Source organism: Silurus aristotelis (genome assembly GCF_946808225.1).
Source record: "Silurus aristotelis genome assembly, chromosome: 26".
Lineage (NCBI taxonomy): Eukaryota > Metazoa > Chordata > Actinopteri > Siluriformes > Siluridae > Silurus > Silurus aristotelis.
This window is the reverse complement of record NC_139599.1, coordinates 2,235,744-2,263,580: the sequence shown is the minus strand read 5'-3', so window position 1 is coordinate 2,263,580 and position 27,837 is coordinate 2,235,744. Positions and strand designations below refer to the sequence as shown.

The 27,837-nt window shown below is 40.2% G+C and overlaps 2 protein-coding genes across 3 annotated transcripts in view; both read left to right on the top strand.

Moving 5' to 3' along the window:
• Positions 1–27,837, top strand: part of trim32 (tripartite motif containing 32) — a 161,377-nt gene that overhangs the window by 38,045 nt on the left and 95,495 nt on the right. The gene's annotated exons all lie outside the window — the stretch shown is intronic.
• pappaa (pregnancy-associated plasma protein A, pappalysin 1a) overlaps positions 1–27,837 on the top strand; it is a 93,654-nt gene that overhangs the window by 45,257 nt on the left and 20,560 nt on the right. For both annotated transcript variants that reach the window (XM_083531245.1, XM_083531244.1), the window contains exons 12-18: positions 11,021–11,128; positions 11,292–11,439; positions 11,762–11,975; positions 15,786–15,951; positions 26,502–26,685; positions 26,897–27,098; positions 27,231–27,426. In XM_083531245.1, coding sequence (XP_083387371.1) covers positions 11,021–11,128; positions 11,292–11,439; positions 11,762–11,975; positions 15,786–15,951; positions 26,502–26,685; positions 26,897–27,098; positions 27,231–27,426 — 1,218 coding nt within the window. The remainder of the gene's footprint in view (positions 1–11,020; positions 11,129–11,291; positions 11,440–11,761; positions 11,976–15,785; positions 15,952–26,501; positions 26,686–26,896; positions 27,099–27,230; positions 27,427–27,837) is intronic.

The following is a 27,837-nucleotide window of genomic DNA, read 5'->3' as shown; positions in this document are numbered from 1 at the left end:
CTCATACTTGGTACGAAGATCCATTCTCTTGCTTGTAAGGCCGAAGATAAGATCTCCAAAAGATCTTAAACCTGTCTTTCAAAATTATACACCAACCTCTGTGTCAAGCGGCCCTTGTGCACAATGACCTGGCCCCGATACAGCCAAGGTCGGACTGAGTTGTTTTAGCCCGAGGAGATCAAAGTCACCGAGAGGAGACAGACGAGGCCATGTGAAGACAAATGATACAGTGCATATGGAAGACGTCAGCCTTGTTGGATGATTTTGACGTTTAAAGTACTCCTAAATAAAACCAAATCATGCTTCTGTTTCTCTCTTTACCATCACAAGGTCTTCTGTCGTTTGTGGTTTACAGCACGCCGAGTATTCACAGACAATCTGTGCTTGCATTCTTCCTGAGCGCATATGTCAGGTCAAAGTACTCTTGGGATTTCTCTCTTTTCTTGTGTCCTTCAGAATTAATCACATTAAATTTTTTCAGAATTAAAACCTCCTCAGTCAATCAAAACCAAACACAGACGCTTGTGGTTGATGAGAAACGGATACCTCGGACCGCATTTGCAGTCCCGTATTTAATTCTTGAGTGCCTTGTATGTGATCTAGCTTTGGAATGGCATATCTTCGCCATATCTCATCCCATCAAGTCATCAAGCAGGCAGTGCGTGAGGTCGATCTCTTCGGAAGTAGCTGTAAACAGTAAACACATCTCTGCTTTGCCTTGGTTTATCCGGGCCTGTTGATGATCAAGGTGCCTGCACCAGCTCCTCTATGCCGAGATGCATGCTTGTCATCGTTTTGTTGTTATTGTGGTCTTCCTTCACTTGTTGCCTCCCTACAATCAGAGGATTCTGTGCAGACTTTGCCGCTTCAAAGGTCGTGTTGGGCTAGCTCCCCCCACGGGGAACGGAGTTAGTTGATAGGGATCAGTCCGGATGCTTGAAAGGAGCCCGTTAAAGATGGAGTGAGGCGGGAAGGGACTGTGTCTCTGTCGTAGATGCCAACAGGCCTGCAGCCACGGGAGCTTTCCACCATGAAGAACACACAGGCTTTTAGGTCAAACAAGCAGATTTTCAGCATTGTGAGAGCCATATGTGAGAACACCCAACCGCCCACCCACCCGCCAAACCCAACGCAACCACTAGTTAAAAAACCCCACCATCTGACCGTGTGTGTGTATCTCATACAAAGAAAGAACAGAATGTCTTTGCACTCTGTATTTTCTATCTGTGTGGGCCAGGCAGAAATGTTCTTGGCCTGGCTCATCACCAGCGACCCACCAGCATTTTACCTTTTACACGCTTGTTGTTTCGACCTGCACCTTGGAGTGAAATCGATCTTCGATTTAACATGATTTTTGACTTTGCACACTATCAGCATTCGGTAGTGCGCATCTGGGCTGAAGCGCGGTCAAGTATGCGGTAGCATGTTCATGCAGATGGATTCAGAAAAAAAAATCGTGCATGGTTGCTGCTTGTGAGCTGGAGAAGCCTGGTTCATTTCCCAGGCCATGCGGTCAGCGAGTCGTGTACTTGGGTATAAAAATATACAGACAGCCACCATGCAGAACAGCAGGACTGCTGGAGCTTTGGCCAAATCCAGCATTGTCCAGTGCCAAGGCTGATATCCAGTCTGCTGCCCTGTTTATTTATGGCTAATTTCATTGGTTGTACAGGATCATGATGAATTTGGGGTCCCTTTTTTGCTCCAGTTTTTCTTTACCTGAGATGTAATGTCTCTTTGGAAAGGTTTCTATTCTGTGGATATGAGAGTAGGAAAAAAGCCTGATACACCATATCTACTAACAAGTAGATCCTGTGGTAGTGAAAAAGATCCAGGACTTTACTGTGGATGGATGTCAATGGTAGACAGTTACACAGTCATTTGCATGTAAATTGAAATTAGAATAGTGAGGTCACCTATTGGAAACCAGAGAACTATGTGGAAACCCACATGGATACAGGATTCCGCTGTACTTTAGAATGTTTTTGAAATGTTTCTGCGGTGTTGTAGTAAAATGATAATTCGCTACAATGACAGCCAAACAGCTTTCTGTTATTGGTGTAAATCTCTAGTTTTTTTGTTTTTTTTATGACTCTAGGGCTTGGTTAAGGCCAGTTGCTAAGAAAGTATGTTAAGGTCTTAAAAAATTTGACTTAAAAAGCCCATGACGACTCTGATGCTGTTAAAGATCAGACCAAATGTGGAATTTTTGGGAAATTAAATGTACCTTATTTCCAAACCTATTAGCCTTTTTTTTTTTTTTTTTTTTGCATAAGCAGGACCAGTGGGTTACAAACCAAACTCAAAGGCCATCTTTCTTCGAATACATCTGTTTAAAAATCAAGAAGGATCTGGAATTAGATTAGACCTCATGACTGAGTTTAAAATGACTGGCTGATTTGTAGCAGTGTCAATTAAAAAAAATAATACACACACACACACACACACACACACACACACACACACACACACACACACACACACACATACATACATATATATATATATATATATATATATATATATATATATATATATATATATATATATATATATATAGAGAGAGAGAGAGAGAGAGAGAGAGAGAGAGAGAGAGAGAGAGAGAGATGGGAAGTAATGAAGCACAAATACTTCGTTAAGGTACTTAAGTAGATTTTTCTGGTACCAGTTCTTTACTTCACTATTTATTTTTTGGACAACTTTTTACGTTTAATCATTAAATCCTTTATATCAGAAATATCTGTATTTTCTACATCTTACATTTTCAAATCAGACTCGTTGAAATCTCAATATTTTTTCTTTTCACTGCGCCATTTTCAGCCCATCAACCTGTTTACTGTCATTGCGCTGCTTTTTCAATCCACTGGTGTATCATTTTCTGCCTCTCACACCACAGACGTAGACTAGTTTACGGAGCTCACAATGAGCAGGCAGAAGGCAACAAGATGTCTGGGGTTAACGTGGATGAGACATAGGGAGTCAGTAATGAGAACATGACTTAGAACCTCAACTTTTAAAACATAAGGATCTGTTCTTGTGTGGATGTGTGTACTTTTGCCATCTCTAATATTATACTACATATATATATATGTGTGTGCCTTTATTACAGACATCAAGGAAACTATATTATACATTTCTGATTATTATTATATTGAAAGAAGCCCTGACTTCTAACAAAAAAAAAAAAATCTTCCTTTTTAATTATAACAACGTAATTACAAACCATATCCTGTGAAAGCTAAATGATATTTATTATCCATGACTTCTCGCTTGTAATTAATTTCCAGGTTTTTCGGGCGCTGCCGTGGCAAAGCGCAGCCGCTCAGATTGCATTAGGTAGCGTTAATAATATTTTTACATCACACTGCTCATTTAATTACACACTAAAATTACCAGTGACACATCATACTCAAAATGATTAATTGCCCTGTTCTCTCTCTTCTTCTGCCCGCCGGTGCATATAGTGCGAGGTTAATTAAGGTAGCCCCACATCCAAAACATGGCCTAGCTGCAATAGGACACACAGTCCTTCCTAAGCAATATGTATTCAGCGCTTGAACAGAACATCCTGCTCACAGAGCTGTACCACAGGGATGCTGCTTTTAGCTGAGGTTGCCCTGGTGGGATTTTGACAGCATCTCGTTCTGCGCTCAGGTTAACAACAAGCATGTGTTAGCATAGTAGAGTGCTAGGGTTTCAATAGGTTTATCTCCCCAGAGCCCCTACACCACACTGGGCAGCTGACGCAAGACTTATTTTTCCCACGAGGCCATGTAGCACAATAATGTCAGGCTTGAAAGCGCCACTCTCCGTGCAGCTACGCGGACACGGAGTTCTCGGCGAGCCTTTTTGTACGGCCGACTGGCTAAAAGGTCGCATTAGTAATAGCTCATTTCATTGCAAAGTCACTTTACGATAATGGTTTTCAGCTCTGCTCTCGAGGGCGTGTGAGTGAGTGTGTGTGTTTGTGTGTGTGTGTGGGATAGTAGTGTGTTTTGCCAGCCCTCTGTGTTTCTGGTGGCTCTGGAGCGTCTCGTGTTTGTGCGGAAGTTCGCTGAAGTGTTTCAAAGGCTGCCTGTGTGATCGCTTTGCTGGAGCTAATAGAGACTGGCTGAGGTATTTTACATGGTCTGGACACTTCCAGAGAAAGTGCTTGTGTTCGGCAAAGTGAGTTTCTGAGGCAGTGCTTGTTGTGGTACAGAGGTGCTGAATGAGTATATGCTATGCATCTTATTATACAGTCAACCCCCGATAATTCGTGGTTCGGAACTCGCAGGTTCTTATTTGGAACCTGATTAACAGCAAGTTGCGGATTATGGGGTTACGTTTTAAGACCCCCACGAGTTCAGAAAATCTGCGATTTCAGACGCACCGGACAGCCCCTATGAATTTATCTAGACATTATATCACTTTATAAACGTAATAGTGTACAGTACTCGAGCAAATACATAGTTTAAAATGTTATTCCTGAACATTCAGTCCCACTGAGGACTGGGGAGTTTTGAGGGACCACTCTGTCATACATGACACAATATTTGTCTTTTAGAAAGCTATGTGCCATAGAATCGATCCTAAATCCACTCAGTTTGTAATCAGACATCGAATACATCATGGCTCAAAGGTTGGGGTTTTAGACAGCCGGCACGAATAGCAGAAGGTGCTGGACATTTGTAAACATAGATAAGTACAGTACTTTCTTCTAGACAGAGCTAGTCTTGAAACATTTTGATACCATCTCGTATAAGTTTGTCCCTTATAATTGTACGTTTGTCCCCAACGATTAAACCAGTTGCGACTGTGGCGAGGAAAAACTCCCTGAGGAAGCCTCGAGAGGAACCAGACATGATGTCTGCAGTACTTCAGTGTTTCAGATCAACCTTTAAATTGAGAAGATGGTTGTGATTGTTCGTATAGTAGAAGACAGGGAACAGAAGGTTTAAATGACGTATTAAAGACATTTTGTGAAGAGTAAAACGAGTGCACGAAGATCAGCAGATTGAAGAGGCGATGATGAGCCTGGGGTTTAAATGTTACTTATTACTTATTTCAAGTAATTTAATGCTGATGATACAAACTAATTTCTCATCGTAAATAATATAATTTTATAGCACTATTTGACCGAAAGAGCCCATGTTTATGCGGGTTTGTTCCAACCAATCAAGACTTGGACACCTATTGAATTGGTATATCTGCCAATCGACTATCAATTGAACCTTATATTCTCAGAGCCTAATAATGGAGCTTATAGTTTGTTATGATTTTTTAGCAATGATCAGCAATACTGCTTGTCCTCACATCTAGCTCATAGCTGGAGATAACCCTATCATCTCCTTAGTCTTTATAGGCATGGGAAACACAAATCTACATTAAAGCAGGAACACTCAGTAACTGAGAAGAGTACATTGGTGACTTTGCCATACCACAGAAGCTTCTCTTGTTTCAATTATCATTAAAAGGAGCATCTGGTTTTCCTATAAGGGCCCAGACTCTAAAAGGCAGCCTTCATTTACACGCATGGCTGTTAACACATCAGGTTTTGGGGGAGCATGGCCAGCATCTCTGGAAGGACCAAGGGAGAATGTCATTTATGCTAAGTGGAGGTGGTTCGCATACGGAATGCTCTCGGGAAGCCGTCGGCAGACCGCACGTTTTGCTTGTGCACCCACAGTGGCATGTGAGGCAGCCGTGGCTTTGGCACGTACGATGACGAGAAGCCACGAGTTATGGCACAGCGAGCCCATTTCAGACATCAGTCCCGTTTTCTTTTCACCAACTCAGACCTGCCAGCCTTTACACACATTGTTTAAGAGTTTTGCATATTAACGTTAACGAAAGCTTGTTGGAGTTATTGCTCCAAAATCTGCAAATAGTTCTTAAAAAAAAATTCTGCTTTTTTTCCCAATCAGAGGAATAATCCAGAATGATTGTTGGTTCCATAGATGTTTTGAATCCCCTGATACTAAGGCACTATATATTATTATTATTATTATTATTATTATTATTATTATTATTATTATTATTATTATTATTATTATTATTACTTTTAAAGTAAATTGAGAAGGTTTTGTGTTCAGTAAAATGACTAAAATGAATAAGTTAAGTATCTAGGGATTTTCTTAATATTTATTATAGATGAAATAGAAAAATATTAACAGTATTTATTTTTTTTTAATGACAAAAACTTAAAACACTTTTTCTTTGTATAGAATTATTTTTTAATATAAGTACAAAATACAAGGCCATGAATATTTCAGTTCTATAATTGGCAATAAGTATGCAGATAAAATTGGTGAATTATTTATGGTAAGACCAACTAGCATTGTGGAGTGGAAATGGAAAGATGGAAAGATGAAACTAAAAATGAAAAATGTGCAATTGATAAACATCATGCAATAAGGACCACTGTAAGAAAAAAATAAATAAATAAAAATGAACAAAAATAAAAATTGCTACAGGTGCACTATATGGAAAAGAAGTACAAGGATTCCCAGTTTTAAACATCCCATTCCACATTTAGTCTAGATTTGCATTTATAATAACTTCCACCCTTCTGGTAAGATGTTCTACTAAATTTTTAAGTGTGTTTGTGGAGATTTGTGGAGATTCATTCAGCCACAGGGGTGTTGGTAAAGTCAGGTGCTGATGTAGGTGAGGATGTGAGGAGGTCTGGGGTGCAGTCAGTGTTCACATTCATCCCAAAGGTGTTTAATAAGTTTGAAGATCTACAGCAGGAGATTTACATTTATGGCATTTACATTTACATCCAGAGAGACTAACTTGTAACTTTGAAATTGTAACCTTCCGATCCAGTGTCCAATGCCCTAACGACTGAGCTACCACCTTCCTTTAGATCTTGGAGATCTTCCACTGCAACCCATGTAAAGGAGATGTTCATAGAGCTCCCTTTGTGTCTTGCTAGAACAGGTTTAGGTCTCCTAGTTGAAGTAATGGGAAAATTTCATTCTACCACCATCCAGAGACGTCGTATACAATTGTGTGCCTTCAAGTTTGTGGTAACATTTTGGGAAAGAACCAAATATGGCTGGAAGAGACAGGTGTCCTGATACTTTTATCCATATAGAGTATCAGTGTTGCAGGATCAGCGGTTGAAAAATGCTGGTCTAGGGGATAAATGTGCTCAGAGAAACCCATACTAGAGAAGCTGCACCTGCAAGGATTTTGGGTCACATTCTGCATAATGTTGTTTCCAGCGAGTCTTTGGAGTCGTTAGCGGTTAGCCGAGAGATATGAGGGCAGTGAGGAGATTTGTGTCTGGATGTTTGGCTCTGAGGTTTCGAATGAGCATTACCTCACATGGAAGGCTCTGAGTAGGGTTTCTCATGTCGTGACGATAAAGCAAACCTCACACAGGTCTCCCCGCAAATGTCTCGCAGATGTTGCGCTGGCTGGAAAGCACCTTTCCTGTTTGTCCCGAGAAAAAAAAAAAATGACAGTTTATCAAGCGCATTCAAAAAATAAACACATTTGTATAGACAAACCAAGAATGCGCACTCCCTCGGAGATGACTATTTGTGCTTTTGAAAGGGAACAAAAACTTCACAGGGGGAGCAGAACCTTGAAGAACCTCGGCTGAGAGCGTATTCCAAAGAGCATTAGGCAGGTAGCCATGTTTCAAAAGGATTATTAGATTGTTTATTATTTCCTGAATTGAAATGCCATCGATCAGAGGAATGTAAACACGAGCCGCACGGTTTAAAGATGGAGTTGAGGTGCAATCGAGGTGGACGACCCTGATACCCTTAGTACCTGCTCGTGATTTGTTTAGGTTGTAAACAGAAAGCGAAGTGCTTTTTTTTTTTTTTTGACGCTTTAATCCATGGCCTGCTTTGCTGCCAGCTCTTGCAGCTGTTCCTGAATTAGCAGTTTAGAGCAGAAAATCAGGCACAAGATTCCTCTTGAGGATCTCGAGCAGTGCGCTCTCAGTTACTGACCTAGCTCAACCTCCCAACTTCTGTGCTTCTCTGGAAGATCTAAACCAATTCTTATTTCAAAATTGAGTCATTTGTTTTCCTTTTGCCACTTTTTTTGCTGGCTCTTTTTTACTTTCTGAAAAAGTTTTTCTGAGGATATCTGCAGTGGCTTTCTTTACTGGGCTTGGTTTGAGGATTCTGTTGGGGATGAGGTGCTCGAGAATGGGAGAAATTCAGAGAACAGTCCTGGCAATCTTTATTCAGTGTTGAGTTGTTTGTTTTTAGCATTCACTCTTCAATATTAGCTAAATGTTCTCGAATCATCCACATTTTCACAACTTTTGGGAATCATTTTTTGACGAAAATAAACAAAAATGTATTATGATTAGTGTAGACTTAGCCTGACTCTCAGTGCTCCAGGGGCGCTGTAACATGGCTGACCCTGTGCTCTGACCTCAGCTTTCTAACATCGTTGGGAAATGAGAAGAAAAGATTTCACTGTGCTATAAAGTACATGTGATGAATATAAGGAACCTTTCCACATTATAGTAGCAACTCTAACATTCGTACGTTTCAGAATAATCCCAATAGAGCTCAGATCTTCTGGTCTTGAGTTTCTTCTGTTTGAAGCACAAAAATGTTTGGACTCTAAAGACAAGCAGAACCTCCGTGAGCTGGTCTGTATAGTACGGGTGACATAGGCATGATATACGATATATGGTATGGGCAACCCCTCCTCCCGAAAACTTCACAGCTGGTCTAAATTGCCTCTTGGAAGCCGTCCTCAAGCCGAAAACTTTGTTTTCAGGAGTGAACGCTGGAGGATATTTGCTTATAATTAGATTTAAAACATCCAATCGTGCCGAGATCCACGTGGTCCACGGTGGAAGCGCACCATACTCGAGAGTGAAGTTCTTCCAAGGTTTGTTGACCAATCCGATGTTGAGAAACATGGCTGTAGGATGTGGGATTTGAAAAGATCTGCATCCGTGATGTGAGGCAAAGCCTCCTGAAATAGACCTTGTGCTTCCGTGTTCTAATCAAGCGACCTAACTTGATTGTTCTTGACAGCCCTCGGTAGCTGTTTCTCACCGAAAACGAACAAGCTTTAACAAGCAACATTTAGTATTTCTTCCACCCCTTTTTTGTTTGTATTTATTCGACTTTATTACCTTCTATTGTATTCCTACAGCTTGTGGTTTATGATGATTTATTGTACATCATTTGTTTTATTGGTTTATTTTCCCCCGTGTGTTGCTTGTGTTAGACCTTGCTTTGGCTGCTGTGTTGTGGTTTAGTCGTGATGTCACAGGCCTGGAATGCTGTCTACGGGGAGACTTCCTCTCCCTGCTTCTGGGCAGGCTTCCTCCCAGACCTGCAGGGTGGGGGTCTGGATTTATTTACTCTCCTTAACAACCAAATCAAAATAATGACAACTCCATTTCAAGGTGCTTGTACAGTAGGAGACCCGGACATTATATAACAGCAATTTGGAGAGGTGATGGTGGTCATGTAAAGACCTGGAGAACCTGGAGTTTCTACACCCAAGGTGTTGGACTAATTGTGTGTTTACAGACTCATTTCTAGTAACACGTTGACGTAGAACGTCCGACCCACTGGTGAAATAAAAAAGACTTTCCACCTTGTCTCAACCTTCAAGTCTTATGGAGCATCTCACATCAGTCACAACAGATCTGTTAAGAAGATATGAGCGGGTTTTATCTGGGATGTTTGTGCTCAGATTACTCCGATAAGTTTTAAGCTCATATGACTAATATCCAGTTTCATTGGTTCAGTGAAAAAGTCAAAACAATGGAAAAGTGTCCTTGTTTTTTTTTTTTTCTATGTGTACAAAAAAACAGAAAAATGCTCAGGCTTGAGACTGGAACTCCACGACTGTGCCAGCCCAGCAGACAAATCAACTAATGACCCAAATATAAAATATATATATATATATATATATATATATATATATATATATATATATATATATATATATATATATATATATATATATATATATATATATATAAAACATTTAAATAATTGTGTTTCTACTGTCTACAACAACTGTTCCCACCTTTTCCTTTCACTTCCTGTGTCCACGTTCCTCAGAACGCAGCTTCAGACACCAGCTCAGCCCATTATCGAAACCACAGACGCGTCTCACCTGTTCTCTTTAAACCCCAATCAGCAAAACAGCGCTATGATCCCAGCACGACTGTCTCATATTACTTTGTATTAACGTGGCTGGCCTCGTCTGCCCTCCAAGCTACCAGGATTCCTGCTTGGCGCTTTAGCATCCAACTTCAAAAATCGGTTCACAGGAGGAGATGGAAAACAAAAAAAATATGGCATTTGAAGAGCTTGGAAGCAGGTATAGCTTAGGAGCTTGCATCTGGTTGATGTGGTTCCAAAGTTAATGTCAATCAAAAAAAGAAAAAGGAGTTAGATAAGAGAAGCATGTGGATCTATAAATCATGGTTTTTGCTTTTTTGTTTGGAGGTTCATCCCACATTCACACTACCAAGTGACGGTTTTCCTCTTTTGACTGCTTTTATTATCATTTCTTGTTATCCAGAGATAGCTATATACAGCTTCTGTAGCTAAGTAGTTGAAGAGAAATCCAATAAAACACACACATTAGCATGATTTTTGTTGCTTGATTTGCATGTCACATGCTAGGCTAGGTAGCCGCTCTGTTAGCTATGCAAGCTAAATTGTCTAGCCACATACACAAGAGACTCCAATGATTTTTGAGTTGTACTTGACTGGATGGGTTGAAAAATGAAACCATGATTTTTATCTTTCCTTTATGTTATTGAGTCAAACAATAAATAGAAACTAACTGCAGGTAGGAACTAAAGCTGTGAGTAAAGAATTGAAGAATTGTCGGATCGAAGGTGCCACAGATTTGGTCCAAGGAATCATTTGAAATCCAGGCCAGATGCTTGGATTTCTTTCTTTATCGTGTCGTTGGTCGAATTGATGACATTATATCACTTTTCACTGATTTTTTTCTGGAATTCTGGAATTTTAAAAGCATTGTTTTTAAACAGCTGCCTTTTTTATTGTTTTTGTCTCCTCAGACCTGCCAGTCTAAGGTGTATGACTTGTCTCATGGCATTTCCCAGTACGCCTGGTTTCCTTGTCGTGAAGCCCAGCAGGTTTCCTGGTATCGTCCGTACTGGCTAAAGGTGAGTTTACAAACCTTTTCATAAGCAAAGATTAGTACGAGAAGTGGTAGCTCTTTGATTAGAGCTCTGGGCTACTAATCATTGATGAAAAATTTATGAAAAATTGATGAAATAAAAAATTTATGAGAAAATGAATCAACCGCTGAAATGTGTCCGTTCACAGGCCTATTTCTCGCACCCGATGGTAGCCACGGCGGTCATCATCCACTTGGCGGCAGACGGGACAACAATTTTTGACTCAGTGCAACATCAGACACAATGCAACATCTCTGTGCAGCTGGTGGACACCAAGGACAAGCTTCACAGCTTAGGTGTGTAAAGAATCGAGGAAGAGGTCGCTTAGAGGTTAAGACTGATTGGAAGGTCATGAGTTCAAATCCGATCAAGCTACCACTGCTGGGCCCTTTACTTGTTCATGAGATTAATGTGAACGCTTTGGAAGAACGCTATTTGTCAAAAAAGAAAAATGTAAACAGTAACACTGTTGGAAAGTTACAGAAAATAAAAAAAAAGTTTTACTCTTTGAGGTAACTTTCTAAAAGTAAATGCTACCAAAACGTCGACAATCAAGATTTTACAATTATATCAGTCGTATTTTTATGCATTCTTTTGGTAACAAATTAATCCCTTCAGGTAACTGGCGTCTGAGCTGCCGCACCAACCCTCTGGTGATCCCTGTGAGTCATGACCTCAGCATGGCTTTCTACCACACAAAGGCTATACTCCTGATCTTCCGCTGCCCGTTGGTGGCCATCTCTGGTGTGGGTCTGCGTTCCTTCCAGTTCTTCGACCCTATCACCATCAGCAGCTGCCAGAGCAATGAGATCTATAACCCCATGGGCCAAAGGTGAGTTCAAGGGTCTCCAAAATGTCTGTAAAAAAAAACCCTGAAAGGCTTTTATTTTATTATCTTAGATATTTTGACCATCTAAAAACACATGCTGAGAGGTAAATGGGTGTGTGTTCATTATATCCTTGATATTAAGATAAGTTTCAATACTTGCCATGAATAATTGAGTCAGGTCATGGTTGGGGGAGGGGCAAGCCTGCTTTAAGGAGATTTTCTGCAGGCAGAAGGCAGTAAGAAGTCTGGGGTTAACGTGGATGAGACAGAGGGAGTCAGTGATGTAGACATGACTCAGAACAGAGACATTCCTGATCACCTAATCATCATCTTTTCTCTGCTTGTGTTCTACATGGTGGATCTTCAGCCTGGATACATTCATTAGAGAACAACATTTGAAATTTGTTTTGTATTCATATATTATTTTGATGTGAGGATCAGTTACCCGCGTGACACTAAAACAGGTAGCAGTAATGGTGACTTTTTACTAAAGTACAAGTCAAAACCCCAAACTTCTTTACTTCAACTTTTACCAGAGTCTTTTAAAACATGTGGATCTGCACTTTTGCTTGAGTGACAGATGTGTATACTTTTGCCATCTCTTGTAAAAGAGAAAGGCAGGATATTTATAACGAATAGCCAGAGAGCTGTGAAGGCTAAATCCCGATTGCACATGAATGTAATTTCATTGCTTTATTGGATGATGCGGTGTTTTATTTTGCTAGGCCGTTTTTTTTTTTTTTTGCGTTCAGTTAAAGGAGACATCTCGTTCCATCTTGCTCAGCTTAAACGGGGCGAGTGCTCAACCGCCTCATAAATTTTAGGCCAAAAGTAATTTGCAAATGCTGGAAAGGGTCACTTCTAATATCGACAGTGGTGATTTGTGTCAGTCCCTTTTCGGCTTGCTTTGTAGAGTGGGTTCATTGGCGTAATTATAATGCACACCCACACACACACACACACAAACACAGAAACACAAATAGAATCTATGACCCTGCGTTTTTTTGGCCTCTGTATTTTGTACATTTTTTTTGCATCGTACTTGGATGCAGCTGAAAACTCGCTGCCAACGGCGTTGCATTTCCCGTAATCCTTCTACCTCTACAAAACACCAAGTCCCCTGTTCCCAATGCTGTTAACAACGGGGGTCATTATTATGGCTCGCTTTTGTGTGCTCGATCCCAATTTTTCGGCACTCAACGCCTTTCAAACAAAAGCCCTGGCGCTCCCTTGCATATTTGGATGCAGTGAAGGAATGTGTTTTGTTCTTTCCTCCGCTGCTCTTTGCTTGGGTGCCGGGCTTCAGAGAAGCTTTTCTGTATGAGAGTAAGTAGACATAATGAGTTTAAATTGCTCAAGATGTTGCAAGTTTAAACACTCAAGATGTCGTTAGCCGCATAATCACTGGTAGGTTTCGAACATACTGTCAGTGGCCAGTTCATCGGTTACTGAATCAGTGCGAATCCCACTTCCACCTCCTCCTGGAAGACGCATGGCAATCCTTGACCAGTATTATAGCTGGAGGAAATTCTTTGAATCCCCATAAGAATGGTCCACCATTTGTTTTGTTTTTTTTTTGTTTTTTTTTTCTTTCCCCAATGGATCATATTTCGTACTGGCCAATCGCATACGTAATCAAATCTCGTCTGCGCTGCGGTTGGGAGATCAGATCAGCTGTCAGACAGAGTTCCGTCGTTCCAATTTGATATCCAAAATCATCAATTACTGCTAAAACAGCTGGAAGAACTTTGACTGACACACCTGCATGCACACGTCGGTTTGTTCGGTTCCTGTTCGACCTCCATTCCTGTTCATGCTGCACACATTTACTGCGATATGCATCATGATGTGGGTGACTCTAAAAGCGTTGTTTTCATTCAAATCTGACGGAGATCTTGGCAGGGGTCCCGTTGTAAGATTTAGTAATGCTGTATTTCACCGCTGTCGCAACGGAGAGGCGAAACCTGTAGTTTGGTTTATTGGATAAGCTCGAGCCAAGTTTTTGAAAACGGAAGAAAAAAAAAAGATCGTCGTTAAACGGCAGGTTAGTTTGAACTCTTTCTGTTTTAAGTTTACAATTCCTATGGGAAACTGGGTCTTTTTTGTTCACATGTCTATAAATTGCTACTTTAGTAGCTTTATTCAATCCATTTATACCACAGTGCTGTTGAATGCTGCATTCCTATTGGTCGGCGGTTGCTTGATGATTGGGCCCTGAAATAAAAAGATAAAAAATTAAAAAATAAATTAATAGATGTTGTTTTTTGAGGAGATAATTCACTTTTATGAAAGCAGTCACCAGTGTCAATGCTTTGTCCCAGTCTTAGAAGATTGTACTACAAGTCTTCTGGACACTATGTATAATAAAGGTACCAGTGACAAACTGCAACTGAGACGTCCAGACAAAGGAAATAACAATTTCTATTAAGAGAATGATTATTGCAGCTTTATAGACAGTGTTATACTGTATGTCTGGTAAAAACGTTCTCTAACATCAAATATAATTATTCAATTAATTTTTAACAACAATAGTAAATTAATAAATAAAAAAAATTTTAATTAGTAAATTAAAAAAATGTTGGCGGTGGTTTCAAAAAGTTTCAAGACTAGTTTAGTAACAGACAGCAGCCAAGGCTGCACACACGGTCACATGGAGCACCGACCTTTATAAGTCAGTGTGCCAAGAGACATCGGGAGCTGTGCACCTAGTGCTATTCAGACCTCATGTGCACCCTGTCACCGAGCTCACGTCAGTTTCTCGGCAGAAACATAATCACCTCACCTCTGCACCCACCGTACTCGCCAGATTTGGCTTCCGTGGACTCTTCTCGAATTTTTTTTTTTATTTGTTACACACAGTATATATACAGCTGATATTATAGATATGAGGATATGAAACTATATTTGTATGTGAAACCATTTTTTAGTCCTTTTTCTTTCCACTTTTGAATTTCGAAAATCTTCTGCAGCACCAATCGCTTTGTATTATTTGCTTCACAGGAACGTCCACTCATCACATGCATCCGTCATGTCTCAAAGAAAAACGAGTCGACTTGACATAACCAATGATTGGCTTAAATTTCATGAGCAAACCAAAGAGAACTGTATGTGCTGTTTGTTTGTCCCTCGTTTTTAATCCATTTCACTTTCCCACATGTTGATCCAATCAGTGCTGAAGCATGTGTTAATGATTCAGACGTCCTTTATTTGTCTGTGTGGGGAAAGAAGTGAATGGGAATGCGGTTTGCTTGCTCGTCTGTGTGTGTGTGTGTGTGTGTGTGTGTGTGTGTGTGTGTGTGTGTGATGAATATGGAACACGTCCGAGTTTTGTTTCAAAGTTCTAGTTGATCCCTTGACCAGTGCATGTCAAGTTTGCATCCTAAAACCCCTGGCTGGGAGACGGGTCCCTGGCTACGCGGCTGTGCTCAGCTTCCGCTTCCATAGCGGTGTTTCGTGAGGTCTCATTTGTTTAGCTCCGGAGTGGAAAGAGTGGGCCAAGCACATTCTATTTATACTGCAGCTCCCTCCCTGCGGCTTTGTTGCCAAAGTAATGAAGATTAATGTCAGGTTGACCGCGGTGTGTGTGTGTGTGTGTGTGTGTGTGTGTGTCTCGCTGGAGTTGAATGTGACATGTAGTATTCCACTGTTAGTCCTCGGGGCCGTCTGGAGGATGACGTAGTGCAGTTTGTGTGCAACAGCCTCTCACTCTCTGTATCTCTTTCTCTCTCTTTCTCTCTGTATCTATTTTTTTCCTTCTCTTATCTCTCCTTTTCTTCCCCTCTCTCTTTCTTCTTCTTCCTATCTCCCATCCAGTTGCGTTCATTACTCCTGCGAGGCCATCGACTGCCAGGAGCCGAAGGTCCGCAATGCAGAGCTGCGATGTAGCGGCGGCTTTTTCAACGGCGCCCGATGCACTGTCACATGCAACAGTGGCTACGTTCTGCAGATCCACCGGGACGATGACCTCATCAAGAGCCAGGTATGCACACGGCGGCGAACAGAAAGGGAAAGAGTGAGAGAGAGAGAGAGAGAGAGAGAGAGAGAGAGAGAGAGAGAGAGAGAGAGAGAGAGAGAGAGAGAGAAAGTGAGAGAGAGAGAGAGAGAGAGAGAGAGAGAGAGAGAGAGAGAGAGAGAGAGAGAGAGAGAGAGAGAGAGAGAGAGAGAGAGAAAGAGAGAGAGAGAACATCATCTCTCCAGTGTGTAAGAAAAAGCCAGGGCTACTGTACAGTCTGCGTCTCTGTTTCGTCCCCGCCGTCTGGCCCAAAGAAATAGAGAGAGAGATAGAGAGAGAGATAGAGAGAGAGAGAGAGAGAGAGAGAGAGAGAGAGAGAGAGAGAGAGAGCGGATGGATGAGCGTGTGCATTCCAGCCGAACCCCTTTGCCAAGAGCCCCCGCATTCTCGGCAGCCATTAAGGTTATAGAGCGGCACCTCAACAACTTTTTTTGACGTGCACAGAGGAGCCGCATGTGGAAGTGGTTAGCAGTGGTCTTAAACACTCGGCCCCCCTCCAGCCATGCTCCTATAAGCTCCACACACAGACTAAGCAAAACCTAAACCCACAGATGCATATTTAAAATTTCAACTGCAGCAACAACACGTTTTAGACGTTTAGACAAAGTTTGGTTGCAGAGGTTTTTTTTTGCCCAAGTTGAAAAAAAGGTGAGCATCTTTCTTTCTGAACGTGTCACTGTAACTGCATCTATTATTAGTGGTAGTATTTCAGCAGCCTTCCTCACTCTTAATGGCATAAATGTTCTACAAGTCTTCTGATAATTAGTCTGAAACTGAGAGATCTTTTTATTTTCATTAGACCTCATATTTATTTGTATTAAAACAACCAAGCAGGCATCAATAAATAAATAAATAAATAAATGAATAAATAAATAAATAAATAAATAAATAAATCGGTATAAGCCCAATTCTAAGAAAAAGTCGGAACACTGAATGCATAAAATGCAGAGATTTTTTCTTGCAAATCTCATAAATTCATACTGTATTCACAATAAAACAAGAAAATCATATTCATTGTTTAAACTGAGAGTATATACCATTTTAGGAAAAAAAAAAATCGTCATTTCGAAATTGATGGCTGCATCGTGTCTCAAAAAAATTTGGGACAGGGCCATGTTTACCACCGTGCAGGATCACATCTTCTTTTAGGAACAGAGGGGACTGTTAGATATGTCTGCTATAGGATTCTAGCTGCTCAACAGTGCTGGGTGTCCTTTGTTGTTTTTTTTTGTTTCATGGTGCACTAAATGTTTTTAAATGGTGAAGTCTAGACTGCTTGCAGTCCAGTTCAGCGACGCAAATCTTTTGCTGCAAAGTCATGCAATTGTAATAGATGCAGTAAGCAGATAGCATTGTCTTCAAATATTCAAGGCCTTCCTTTTTCTAGATGAAAGCATTTGTTTCCCTAAAACATGTATAAACCATTCAGCATTGATGGAGCCTTTCCAAATGTGCAAACTGCCCATTCCAAACACACTAATGCCCTCCTGTGTTGTTAACAACCAGATGATCCCACTCCTCTTTAGTACAGAGGATGTGATGTCCAAGGTTTCCAAAAAGAAATTAAAGTTTTATTCGCCTGACCACAGAACAGTTTTCCACTTTACCTCAGTACATTAACCTCATTAGTTGCAAAATGTTTTTCCAGCTGTTTAATTTTAATAACAATAACTTTTTCTTTTGTTGCCTCGTTCCCAACTTTTTTTGTGACGTTTTGCAGCCATCGAATTCAAAATGACTTTATTTCCTCTTTAAAATGCAACATTTCCTCACTTTAAACATTGGATATATTTTCTATGTTGTATTGTGACTAAAACATGGGTTTATGAGATTTGCAAATCATAACATTCTGTTTACATTTACATTTTACACCGTGTGCCAACATTTTTGGAATTGGAGAGAGAGAGAGAGAGAGAGAGAGAGAGAGAGAGAGAGAGAGAGAGAGAGAGAGAGAGAGAGAGAGAGAGAGAGAGAGAGAGAGAGAGAGATAGATAGATAGATAGATAGATAGATAGATAGATAGATAGATAGATAGATAGATGTGAGAATAGGTCGGATTGGTCAGATTTTACTGCAGGAGGAGCAGATGGGATTGGTAAAATGTTTCGCAGAAGTAAATGAGGTTGGTCAACTGAACTGTGGTGGCTTTGGCAGATAGGATTGACAAAACTTCTCTGCAGGAATGTCTGGGATTTATCAAATGTTAAGTTGGAGTGGGTAAAATTGAGGAAACTGTCCGTGGAAAAGGCCATGTTGGGTCAATTGGGTCTGGAGAAACAGATTGTTAAAACTTCCTCCTGGAATAGATGGGATTACTCACATCCTTTCTGCAGGAGCAGGTGGATTTGGTCAAACTTTTTTGTGAAATGGCCAAGACGGGTCAAGAATGTTTCGCAGAAGCAGGTGGGATTGATAATATATTATATGGGAAGCGCAAACAGGAGCAAAAGGTATTGGTTAAAGTTCTCAAGGGAGCATTTGGGATTGGACAGATATCTTGCAGGAGTTATAGGGATTAATCAAAATGATGTGGGGAAATACTAACATTAGTTAATTGTTGTATGTGGGAGCATTTGAGGTTGGTCAGATTTCCTGTAGGAGTGTGTGGGATTGTAGTTCTGTAGACCCTTATTCAGAAATGTTACCACTTACCTACTGTAATTATCATTAGGTAGCTTTGAATACACAGCGTTGTTTGAAAACTTCCACAAAGCTGCTACTTCTTTACATGCAAAGCGTAAAGCGAAAACCCAGATGACCCTAGTGGGACATAAAATAGGGTTTGTTCCACAACACCATCACAATTGCACATGCACACATACATGCAAGCGCAGTATTCATCTTCTCTATTATTTCATAAATACAATTTAGATTACAGATGCATCCAAAAAGTTGATTAAAACTGTTCAATCGTGTTCCTGCAACGTTGGACAACATAAAAAAAAAAACGTACACTTCATTGCATACCTGTGCAGGACTATTAACCGGAGCCCTGTGATCCTGAGGACAAACAGGACACACCAGGTCACATGCATGTGTGTGTATGTGTGCATGTGAGATTGCAGCATCAGCACGAAAAAAAAGAGTGAAAGACGAGACCGACGTCAAGCTCCATCTCATCATCTAGCTTCAGAAGGGAATTGCAGACTTGCTCCACTTGTGTCAAGCGGGTTTCCAGGAACTCTTTTAGATCATTGTATCTGCAAAACCATCTGTTCTGTTCTCTCCACTTGTTTTTTTGTGTCATGCGAATATGTGTGTGTGTGTGTGCATGTGTGTGTGGGTGAAAGAGAGAGAGAGCGTGGGTACACCGTTGTTTTTGTTTTCTCCTTGTAAACCCTTTTCTCAGATGTTTGATGGATAACCGGTGTGGGAAACACGCTAATACTGCTTTCCCCTGGACATGAAAAAGTGCGAGTGCGCTGCGGTGGGGAGATTAAATCTGCCGTCACATGGCAGGCCTCGGCCTAATAAACCCGGCAAATGATCAATTATTCTCTGCATCTTTTTCTGAATCAACCACAGCCAACCAGGAGAATCCAGTGCAAAAGTTTGTGCACCCCAGATATTTACATTCATCGCATTTGGCAGATGCTCTTTCCCAACTGAGCAGTTCAGGATTAAGGGCCTTGCCCAAGGGCCCAGAAGCAGCAGCTTGGTGGTGCTGGTGTCTGAGCATCCAAACCAGAGTCCAACGTCTCAACCACTGAGCTCCTCCTCTAATACCAACAAGATGTTTGCCAAACAAAACCATTGACCATTGGATTCGTATGCACTTTTTGAATGTCTTATTTCAGTGCTCATTTCCTGTTATAATAACCTTTACTCTTCTGGGAAGTTGTTCCACTAGATTTTTGTGAGATTAGCTGAGGTGAGGAAGCCTGGTGTACATTCACATTCATCCCAAAGGTGCTCCATAGCAGGGAGATCTTCCACTCCAACACATGTAAAGCATATCTTCATGGAGCTGGCTTTGGAACAGATTTGGGTCTCCTACTTTGAGCGAAATATAAATTCCATGCATCTGAAGGCACCCTACAAAATTGTGTGCCTCCAAGTTTGTGGTAACAGTTTGGCTGAATGGCATATGGCTGAAAAAATCAGGTCTCAATATTTGTATACAATTGGTTCCGCTATTATACATCAGAGAACGGTGTATATTCTTCTGTGAGGTCTTTGTGTTTCTTAGTCTCTTAATGCATCATCTAACACGTTTGAGACTGTTTGGACTTTTCAAGCCAGGCATTCATCTTTTTTTTGGGTTTTTCTCTGGAGGAGACTTGATGGTGATGGTGATGGTGATGATTTATTGATGTATATTTTTGCCAAAAAACAAAAAGAAATTTGTTCTGCTGCTTCGAGGGAAGTTTAAAGTTCTATCTTATAGCAAAAGCTCTGACAGTCTTCAGGCCTTCAAGTTTGAACACTTTGCACAATGTCAAAGTGAATAATAATCATGATCATGATCACCATCATGATCATGATCATGATCACCATCATTTTGTTCATCATATTAATTAAGTGGAAACATTTCTACATTCCTATTTAAGCCATAATATTTTTTAAATCTTGGGATCTGAGCCAACAACCTTCTGGTGATTTCCAGTCAGAGAGTTTTTGACCGTGTAGAAGGTGCATCGGTGAGATAAAGGAGCTAAAGGAAACCTGGTGTACAGCTTGTGATGAATTTGGTATTTTGTTTGGGCTCTGCTCAAGCAGATGTGCTGTGGAGATGCCTGGCTTGAATTAGACACACTACCCAGCAGAGAGGAGCAGAAACCTCAACTGTAAATAAAATTAAAACGAGAAGAAAAAAAAGAGGAGGAAACTCCTTTCGCACAAACACTGTCTTTTTAATGCGAGTGTCTGTGTGTGTTTTTTCCCCTTTCGCTCTGCCTCTGGCTGGACATTAACCACCAGGACACTGGTGTTTTATGTGCATTTGTTATGGGTTTGTTTGTATGTGCGTGCGTCCCGGTATGCGTTCATGGGTGCGTGCACACACACGTTTACCTGCGCCTGTTTCTTTTTACCAGAAAAAACGTGGCGTTTGGGGTTTGGCATGAAAGACTCATCCGTTACGTGCACTAAATGTCCCTGACAGTGGTTTGTAGCCAGTAAACCCACAGGAAACCAGAAGTAACCAAATCTCGCACTAGCAGACGGTCGCTCGCAGCTGAGAGATGGCAAATCAAATAGATGCGCATGATAGATATAGGAAAGAGATGTTACATGATTCCTGATGTTCCTCCCACAGCACACATAAATACACTGTATAGAATCGAATATTCTGGAGAGAATACTCCTCTATTACTGCGCTCATATGTAAAGCTTTCACATTCTGCTTGCATAAATGCGCATATGTGTGTGTGTGTGTGTGTGTGTGTGTGTGTATGTGTGTGTGTGTGCGTGTGTGTGTGTGTCTGTGTAGCTAAATGTTAGTCTTTTTCCCGTAAGTTCTGTCCCATCAATGCAAAACACATTAACACAACAAAAACGCAATTTTCTGGCAAAACTAAAACAGCAAATTCAGTCAAAAATAGTCAAAAATAAAAAGGATTGTATAGCAAAATGTTAATTTAAGACGATATCCAAACTAACAAAATGACAACGGCTTTCAAATATGACTAATATATACAAAGAATATATAAAAATAAATCAACTCTACCTGTAACATATATATATATATATTTTTTTTTTTTTTTAAAGGCAAATAAATATGCACAATCCATATGTGGTTTATTCCCAAACTTGTACCACAACATTGGAGGCACACAATTGTATCGTCTTTGAATACAGAAGCAATTAAAACTTCCCTTCACTTAAACTAGGAGGATATAAAGATTTTGATTCGTCCATAAAGCGTATATAAGTAACATGAGCTTAATTGTTAGCATTACAAAATCAGAATCTATTGAAGCTAGATAACACTAGCTAGCTGCTATGTAGATAGATAATGCTTGGCTTGGCAAATATCATATAATGATAATACAAGCTCATAGATATAAAGCTCTTTCTAACTTTTTATCATTCGAACAGACTTTCCATCACCGAATTGGGCCGAAACCTCTGCAAAAACATGCGTGTTTAATTCAAGACACTCGCTCTCGAAGCAACATTTTAGATCCATTCCTGTCAAAACGTTCACTTATGGCGCAGCCGTAAGGATTCCGAAACCTGTTATCAGTTACCAGGAGAGGGGGGAAAAAATCCTTTGTTGATACAAAAAAAAAATACACAGCTGTAGAGAACTATGAAAACCATGATTAATGTGTGTTTTTCTGATTACGCGTCTCCTTTGATATATTTCTTGGACGATATTACCTCACTGAGGTTATTCAAATTTGCTTATATTGCTCTCGGACTGCAAACGTGTTCGCCCCCAGCTTTTATTTGGTGACTGCTATGAGATTTGAGTTTGGTATTTATGAGCTAATGTTATGCTCGACATAATTCAAAGTCTGCTGCACATAAACGTTAGCAGTCTGTGGCTTTGTTCAGGGGATTTCTGTGCTGTAAATAGTCATTTTCTGGCAAAGAGACACGAATATTTAAATGTTACACCTTTATCAGAAATTACAGAATGTCAGTGGTATCCAGACTATTCAGTGTGTAAATTTAGTTTTTCTTATTTCTTTTTTTTTTTTTTACATAAATCAGTGAGGGCTATAATGGAAAATGGATGAAAACATCAAACAAGCTAGTAATGCTTTATAAAATGGGTCTGTAAAGACTTTCAGTCATCCACATTGTAAGTCTAGAAGATTAATAGTGTTAACGTTTGGCAACCCATCCAATCTCATCAAATTTAAGTAGAACTTCAAACCACATGTCCAGGTTTAACACTGTAAGTAGTTCTGTTTTCATATTACTAGATACAATAAAAGCTATTTTGGATTTTGCCAAGTTACGTATGCCCGATTGTTAGATGCAGCCATGGAAGCTAATACTGTTAACAAGGGTTTAAAGTCAGGAGAACATCAAGGACTAGAAGCTTGAGACTAGAAGTCTTTTTTAAACACACACACGTACATCTTGCATTGTTCATACTAAAATGTACAAAACCCAAAGAGTGTATTTATAATATAAATAGTTATAGGTTGTAGACACCTGATTATAAGATTTGTATTCTTTCATTCTTCTGTGAAGATGTTCTACTAGTTTTTGGAGTGTGCTTCTGGAGATCTGTAGAAGGGTGATATTGAAGTCAGGTACTGATGTAGGTGAGGTGAGGAGGCCTTGGGTTCAGTCAGAATTCCAATTCACCTTGAAGATGTTGTTTTCATGTATCTAGCTTTGTGCACAGCGGAATCGACATGCTGGAACAGGCAAAGGGAAAATTTCTTTACCGCATTCGAATCAAATCTTGTACAATTGTGTGCTTCCAACATTGCGCTAACAGTTTGGAGATGAACCCAACATGTCACTTTTGTCCATACAGTCTATATATATATAAAATACATATATAAAGTCTGTAAGATGTAAGATAAACTGTGGTTATAACAACGAGGTGAAGCAGGAGGAAGAGGGATAAATATGGAAAAGTCCAGGTTTAAGACTGCAAGCCTCCAGAGATGATTTCCACTTTGTAACCAGATGTTTGGGGCATTTTTTAAATATCAGTGTTTCAGTGGAGCAACAGAAGCCAACATTCTTTCACAATGATATCTAAACCACACGCTGACCTGTTTAGATCAAAACAGTCCGTCGTGTCTGGCTTTTTGAAGGGGGATTGTTTGCTGGCATAATAGCCAGATGTACCAGATATCTCCCACTAAAAAAGATGTACTATTCCAGAAATGAAACTTTCTCCCTCTTTGAAGTTCCACCAGCGACCCGCTTTGCACCGACTTTCACGATATTTCAATAGTTATCTGATCCATCTGTAACGTAAATCAGTTTTTAACTATGACATGCAGTTAATGGGGAACGTTTCAAAACATTGTGCCTTTAGTCCTTATGTCAGTTTATGGTGTCTGTGGCAAACAGATCAGAAACTCTTTTCATTATTTTAGAAGATGAATAATCATAAATAGTTATAAAAAAAAAAAGAAAGGAGGCCCCATTAGGGAACTTAAAGTTTTTTTGCAGGGGAACTTTTAAATGTTTTATGTGTAGATGTACAACAGAGGGAATTCCTGTAAAAAAAAATTTAATAAAAAATTCCAGGGTTGCATTAGAAAGATTAAACCTTTAGAACTCTTTATGTAACCCTTTATAGGAAGGTGGTAGCTCAGTGGTAAATCGGTGGTTAGGGCTCTGGGTTGAGAATCAGATGGTCGGGGGTTAAAGTCCTAGGGAGTGACACTCCTGGGGCCCTTGAACAAGACCCTTAACCTGCTGTGCTCCAAGGGCGATGCAACATGGCTGATCTTGTACTGATCTTGTGAAATAATTTCTGGGTTTAATACAGTACAAGTATATATTAAGGCTGTAAAAATGAACGTGTTAATGCAAATTGATCTTAACGGCACTGATTTTTTAACGCACTATTAATGCAGCGTTCCTTTCTGTTTGACAATATTTATTTAAAAAAATTCATAAGGTGAAAAGAAAACCTTCAAAGCAACACACATTTAATCATCCTTCCATTGCTCAGATTAAAAAAAAATATATATACATTTCATGTTAAAAATTTGTTTTATTGATGCGCCAAGTGTCAAATCGAGCACCAAAATCCGCCATGATGCGCACATCCGGCAGTTTAAACCGTCCGTGTGGAAACATAGCAAAAGTTTCCAATTGGTGACTTGATGATTTGCGTGATTTAAATCACCATATTTTAAAACATTTACAAGAGTATTTTTACGAGTGGGGGTCAGTCATCTGAAAATGTAAACAGTAAATTGCTCAGTGCAAAGAAAGAGAAGTAATTGGGAACCTGGTACTTATATTTTCTTTTTTTCATGTGTCTAATAGACATGAACAAGTTCTATGACCTTTGAAACATGTCTAGTCTTCATGCTCTATGTAGAGTTTGGTTTCACTGATAATAAACATACATTTGCATAAAGCATCGATATCTGTTCATGGCCACGTTAATTAGAGTATTAAAAACGTATAAAGTATAAATTTAAGGTACATTTAGTACAGATAAAAATGCGTGATTAAGTTGCGATTAACCTTAAGTTAAGTGATTAATCATGATTAAATAATTTAATCGATTTACAGCCCTGTTTAAAATTTCTATATATACATATACTGTTGAGATACTTTGGCATAGTCTTCTCCCGTATGTAGCAATAACAATTTCAAGAGTTCTGTCTATTTTTTACCCAATTTCCATTCAGTTCAGTCATAGCCAATTCCCACCCACAACATGAGCTTCTTCCACACATGTAAAATGAGCCACTGCATCTTTTTAAACTGCTCCTCATTCAACATCACTGGACAGCTAAGCATGATTGCAAAAGACTATTACGTGTCTTATTCTGTACACAGGATCTGTTCTAGAGATCAGATCAACTGGGAAGAAAAAAATGCCTAGCCAGGGTCAAATATGGACTACCAACCGCAAAGCCCATGGTCTGTAGCCTCCCTGACATGTACCATGCTCGGTCTGCCAACTTCTATAGACATTGTTACAGAAATCCAGATGTAGGTTTTGAGCCCTAATAAGGAAGCCGGGATAACAATGACAAGGAAGAAAAAATGCCTGGGATTAGATGAGAAGGAAAAGTTGAGAAGAGCCAGATTGAAAAAGGGATGTTTTTCTGTATGGTAGCATAATTACAGTGTACAGTAACATCAAAAAAGGGAAGCAGTACTGAATGTAATTAAAGAGAACAGATAGTATGATAGGGACGTTCTTAATCTTTGACATATCCAAATTATATTTTATGCAGCATGATAAGATAACACCTCAGCGGGATGGTAAAGCATTCCACTAGTTTGGAAGTACAGATCGTTCCGGTATCCAGATGAGGTCATGTACAGCAGCAAGAAGGTTAATCATGAGTACAGATGAAGGTAGGTAGGTGGTAGAAGTGCAAATAGGAATTCTGGCAGAACAAACTCTGATTGTACAACAAAAAAAAGACAAAGCCAGACGTTCTAACAGGCATGGGTTCACCTTGGGGCAGCAGCATCCTGCCACTCTGATGTCAACAATACTAAGTGACCACTTGGAGAGGGGCAGGGGGCAACATCGGAACATCCCACTTTGCCATAAATCTCTCTGCAGACCTCATGCAGACCTGCAAATGTACCTAAGGAGAGGAATTATTTGGCAAAATGCCGTCTCGGCTGATTCACCGAGGCTACAGATTCTTCTGTAAAGTGTAAGCTGACACTTCACCTAATTGCTAGAACTGGATAGCAGTGGTTTTACAGTCAATCAACAAATCTTCCTCATAACAACACGGAAAGTAATCGAAAAAAGGGAACTAAAATCTGGAAAAAAATTTAAAAACTTGTTACCCATGTGATGGTTCCTAATGGTAGCACGCAATCGTGTTTATTGTTCCCTTTGGCGTGTCATAATTCCTAGTTTTGCTTGCCCTGTTTACCCCCTTTAGTCAGGATCTACAGTGACCATCACCTGTACTGATGGCAAGTGGAACAAGCAGGTGTCCTGTGAACCTGTCGACTGTGGCCTCCCTGACAAGTACCATGTCCACCCTGCCAACTTCTACTTTCCTGAGGGCACCACCTATGGCAAGAAGTGCACCTTCCAGTGCAGAGAACCTGCTCAGCTTGTGGGTGAGAAATGTCTACCAGAGTTACTGCTTACTTGTTAGTGGAAACAAGCCTGGTTCGAGTAAATAATGCAAGCAGGCCTTTAATTTGCAAGTAGTACTATTGGGTAATATTAGAAGGAGATTGATTCAAGTCTGTTCTGAAAAATCTTTTCAATGAATCGTTAGCAACATATGAACTGTGGCTCAACTATTTGGATTTAATCTTGCAATAGGAACTAATAACACCCTGACATGCATGGAGGATGGCCTGTGGTCCTTCCCGGAGGCGTTGTGTGAGCTGCGTTGTCCTGCTCCTCCAGTCATCCCCAATGCTGTCTTGCAGACCAAACGCTGCAATGAGACGGGTCTCAAAGTGGGCTCACTTTGCAAGTACAAGTGCAAGCCTGGCTACCATGCCACCAACAAGCCCAAGAGGTACGTAGTACTGTCAAACTGTTTTAGTCTAATTAAAATCCTTGTTTAGGAAGTGCTTCATAGTAATGACTCATAAGTCCTCAGGTCGTGTCCCAATAGTTTTACCACCCCTTCTCTTTGTTTCCTTCAAAGGCGTGCATTTAAGATGCAGTGCACTGAAGATGGCCGATGGCTAGAAGGATCATGTGAGCCAGTGATGTGTCCTCCACCTCCACCGGTCTTCCACGGCATGTACCACTGCACTGACGGCTTCCTTTTTGACAGCATGTGCTGGCTCCAGTGCCACTCTGTCAACAGCACGACGAAGGCGTCTGCTCCCTGCAAGCAGGTCCATTATTTCCTTTCTGTTTCTCGCATTGTGCAAGTTCGCACTCTTTCTGACAAAAGTTCGTCATTTGATGCTTGATTCCCGAGTTCCAGGCAAATCAGATACATTATGCCATTTGCAACCTTTACCTATTCGAGGCAACAAAGTCATTATTGGACTGGTCATGTGCATACAGATAAAGAGTTTCACCACCACAATGATGCATGTTTTCCCACAATAGCTTTGCCTCTGTTTTATTCTTCTTATACCAGACATCTACAAAACAATGACTCCTGAAGTCAATATAATCAGTTGTGGACGAAGTACACAAACCATGACTCCAGTAAACGTAAAAATGCTCCCTTTAAACTTTCACCCTCTTGAGTAAAGCGACAAAAGTGTTTGCCTTTAAATGTACTTAAGTATCCAAAG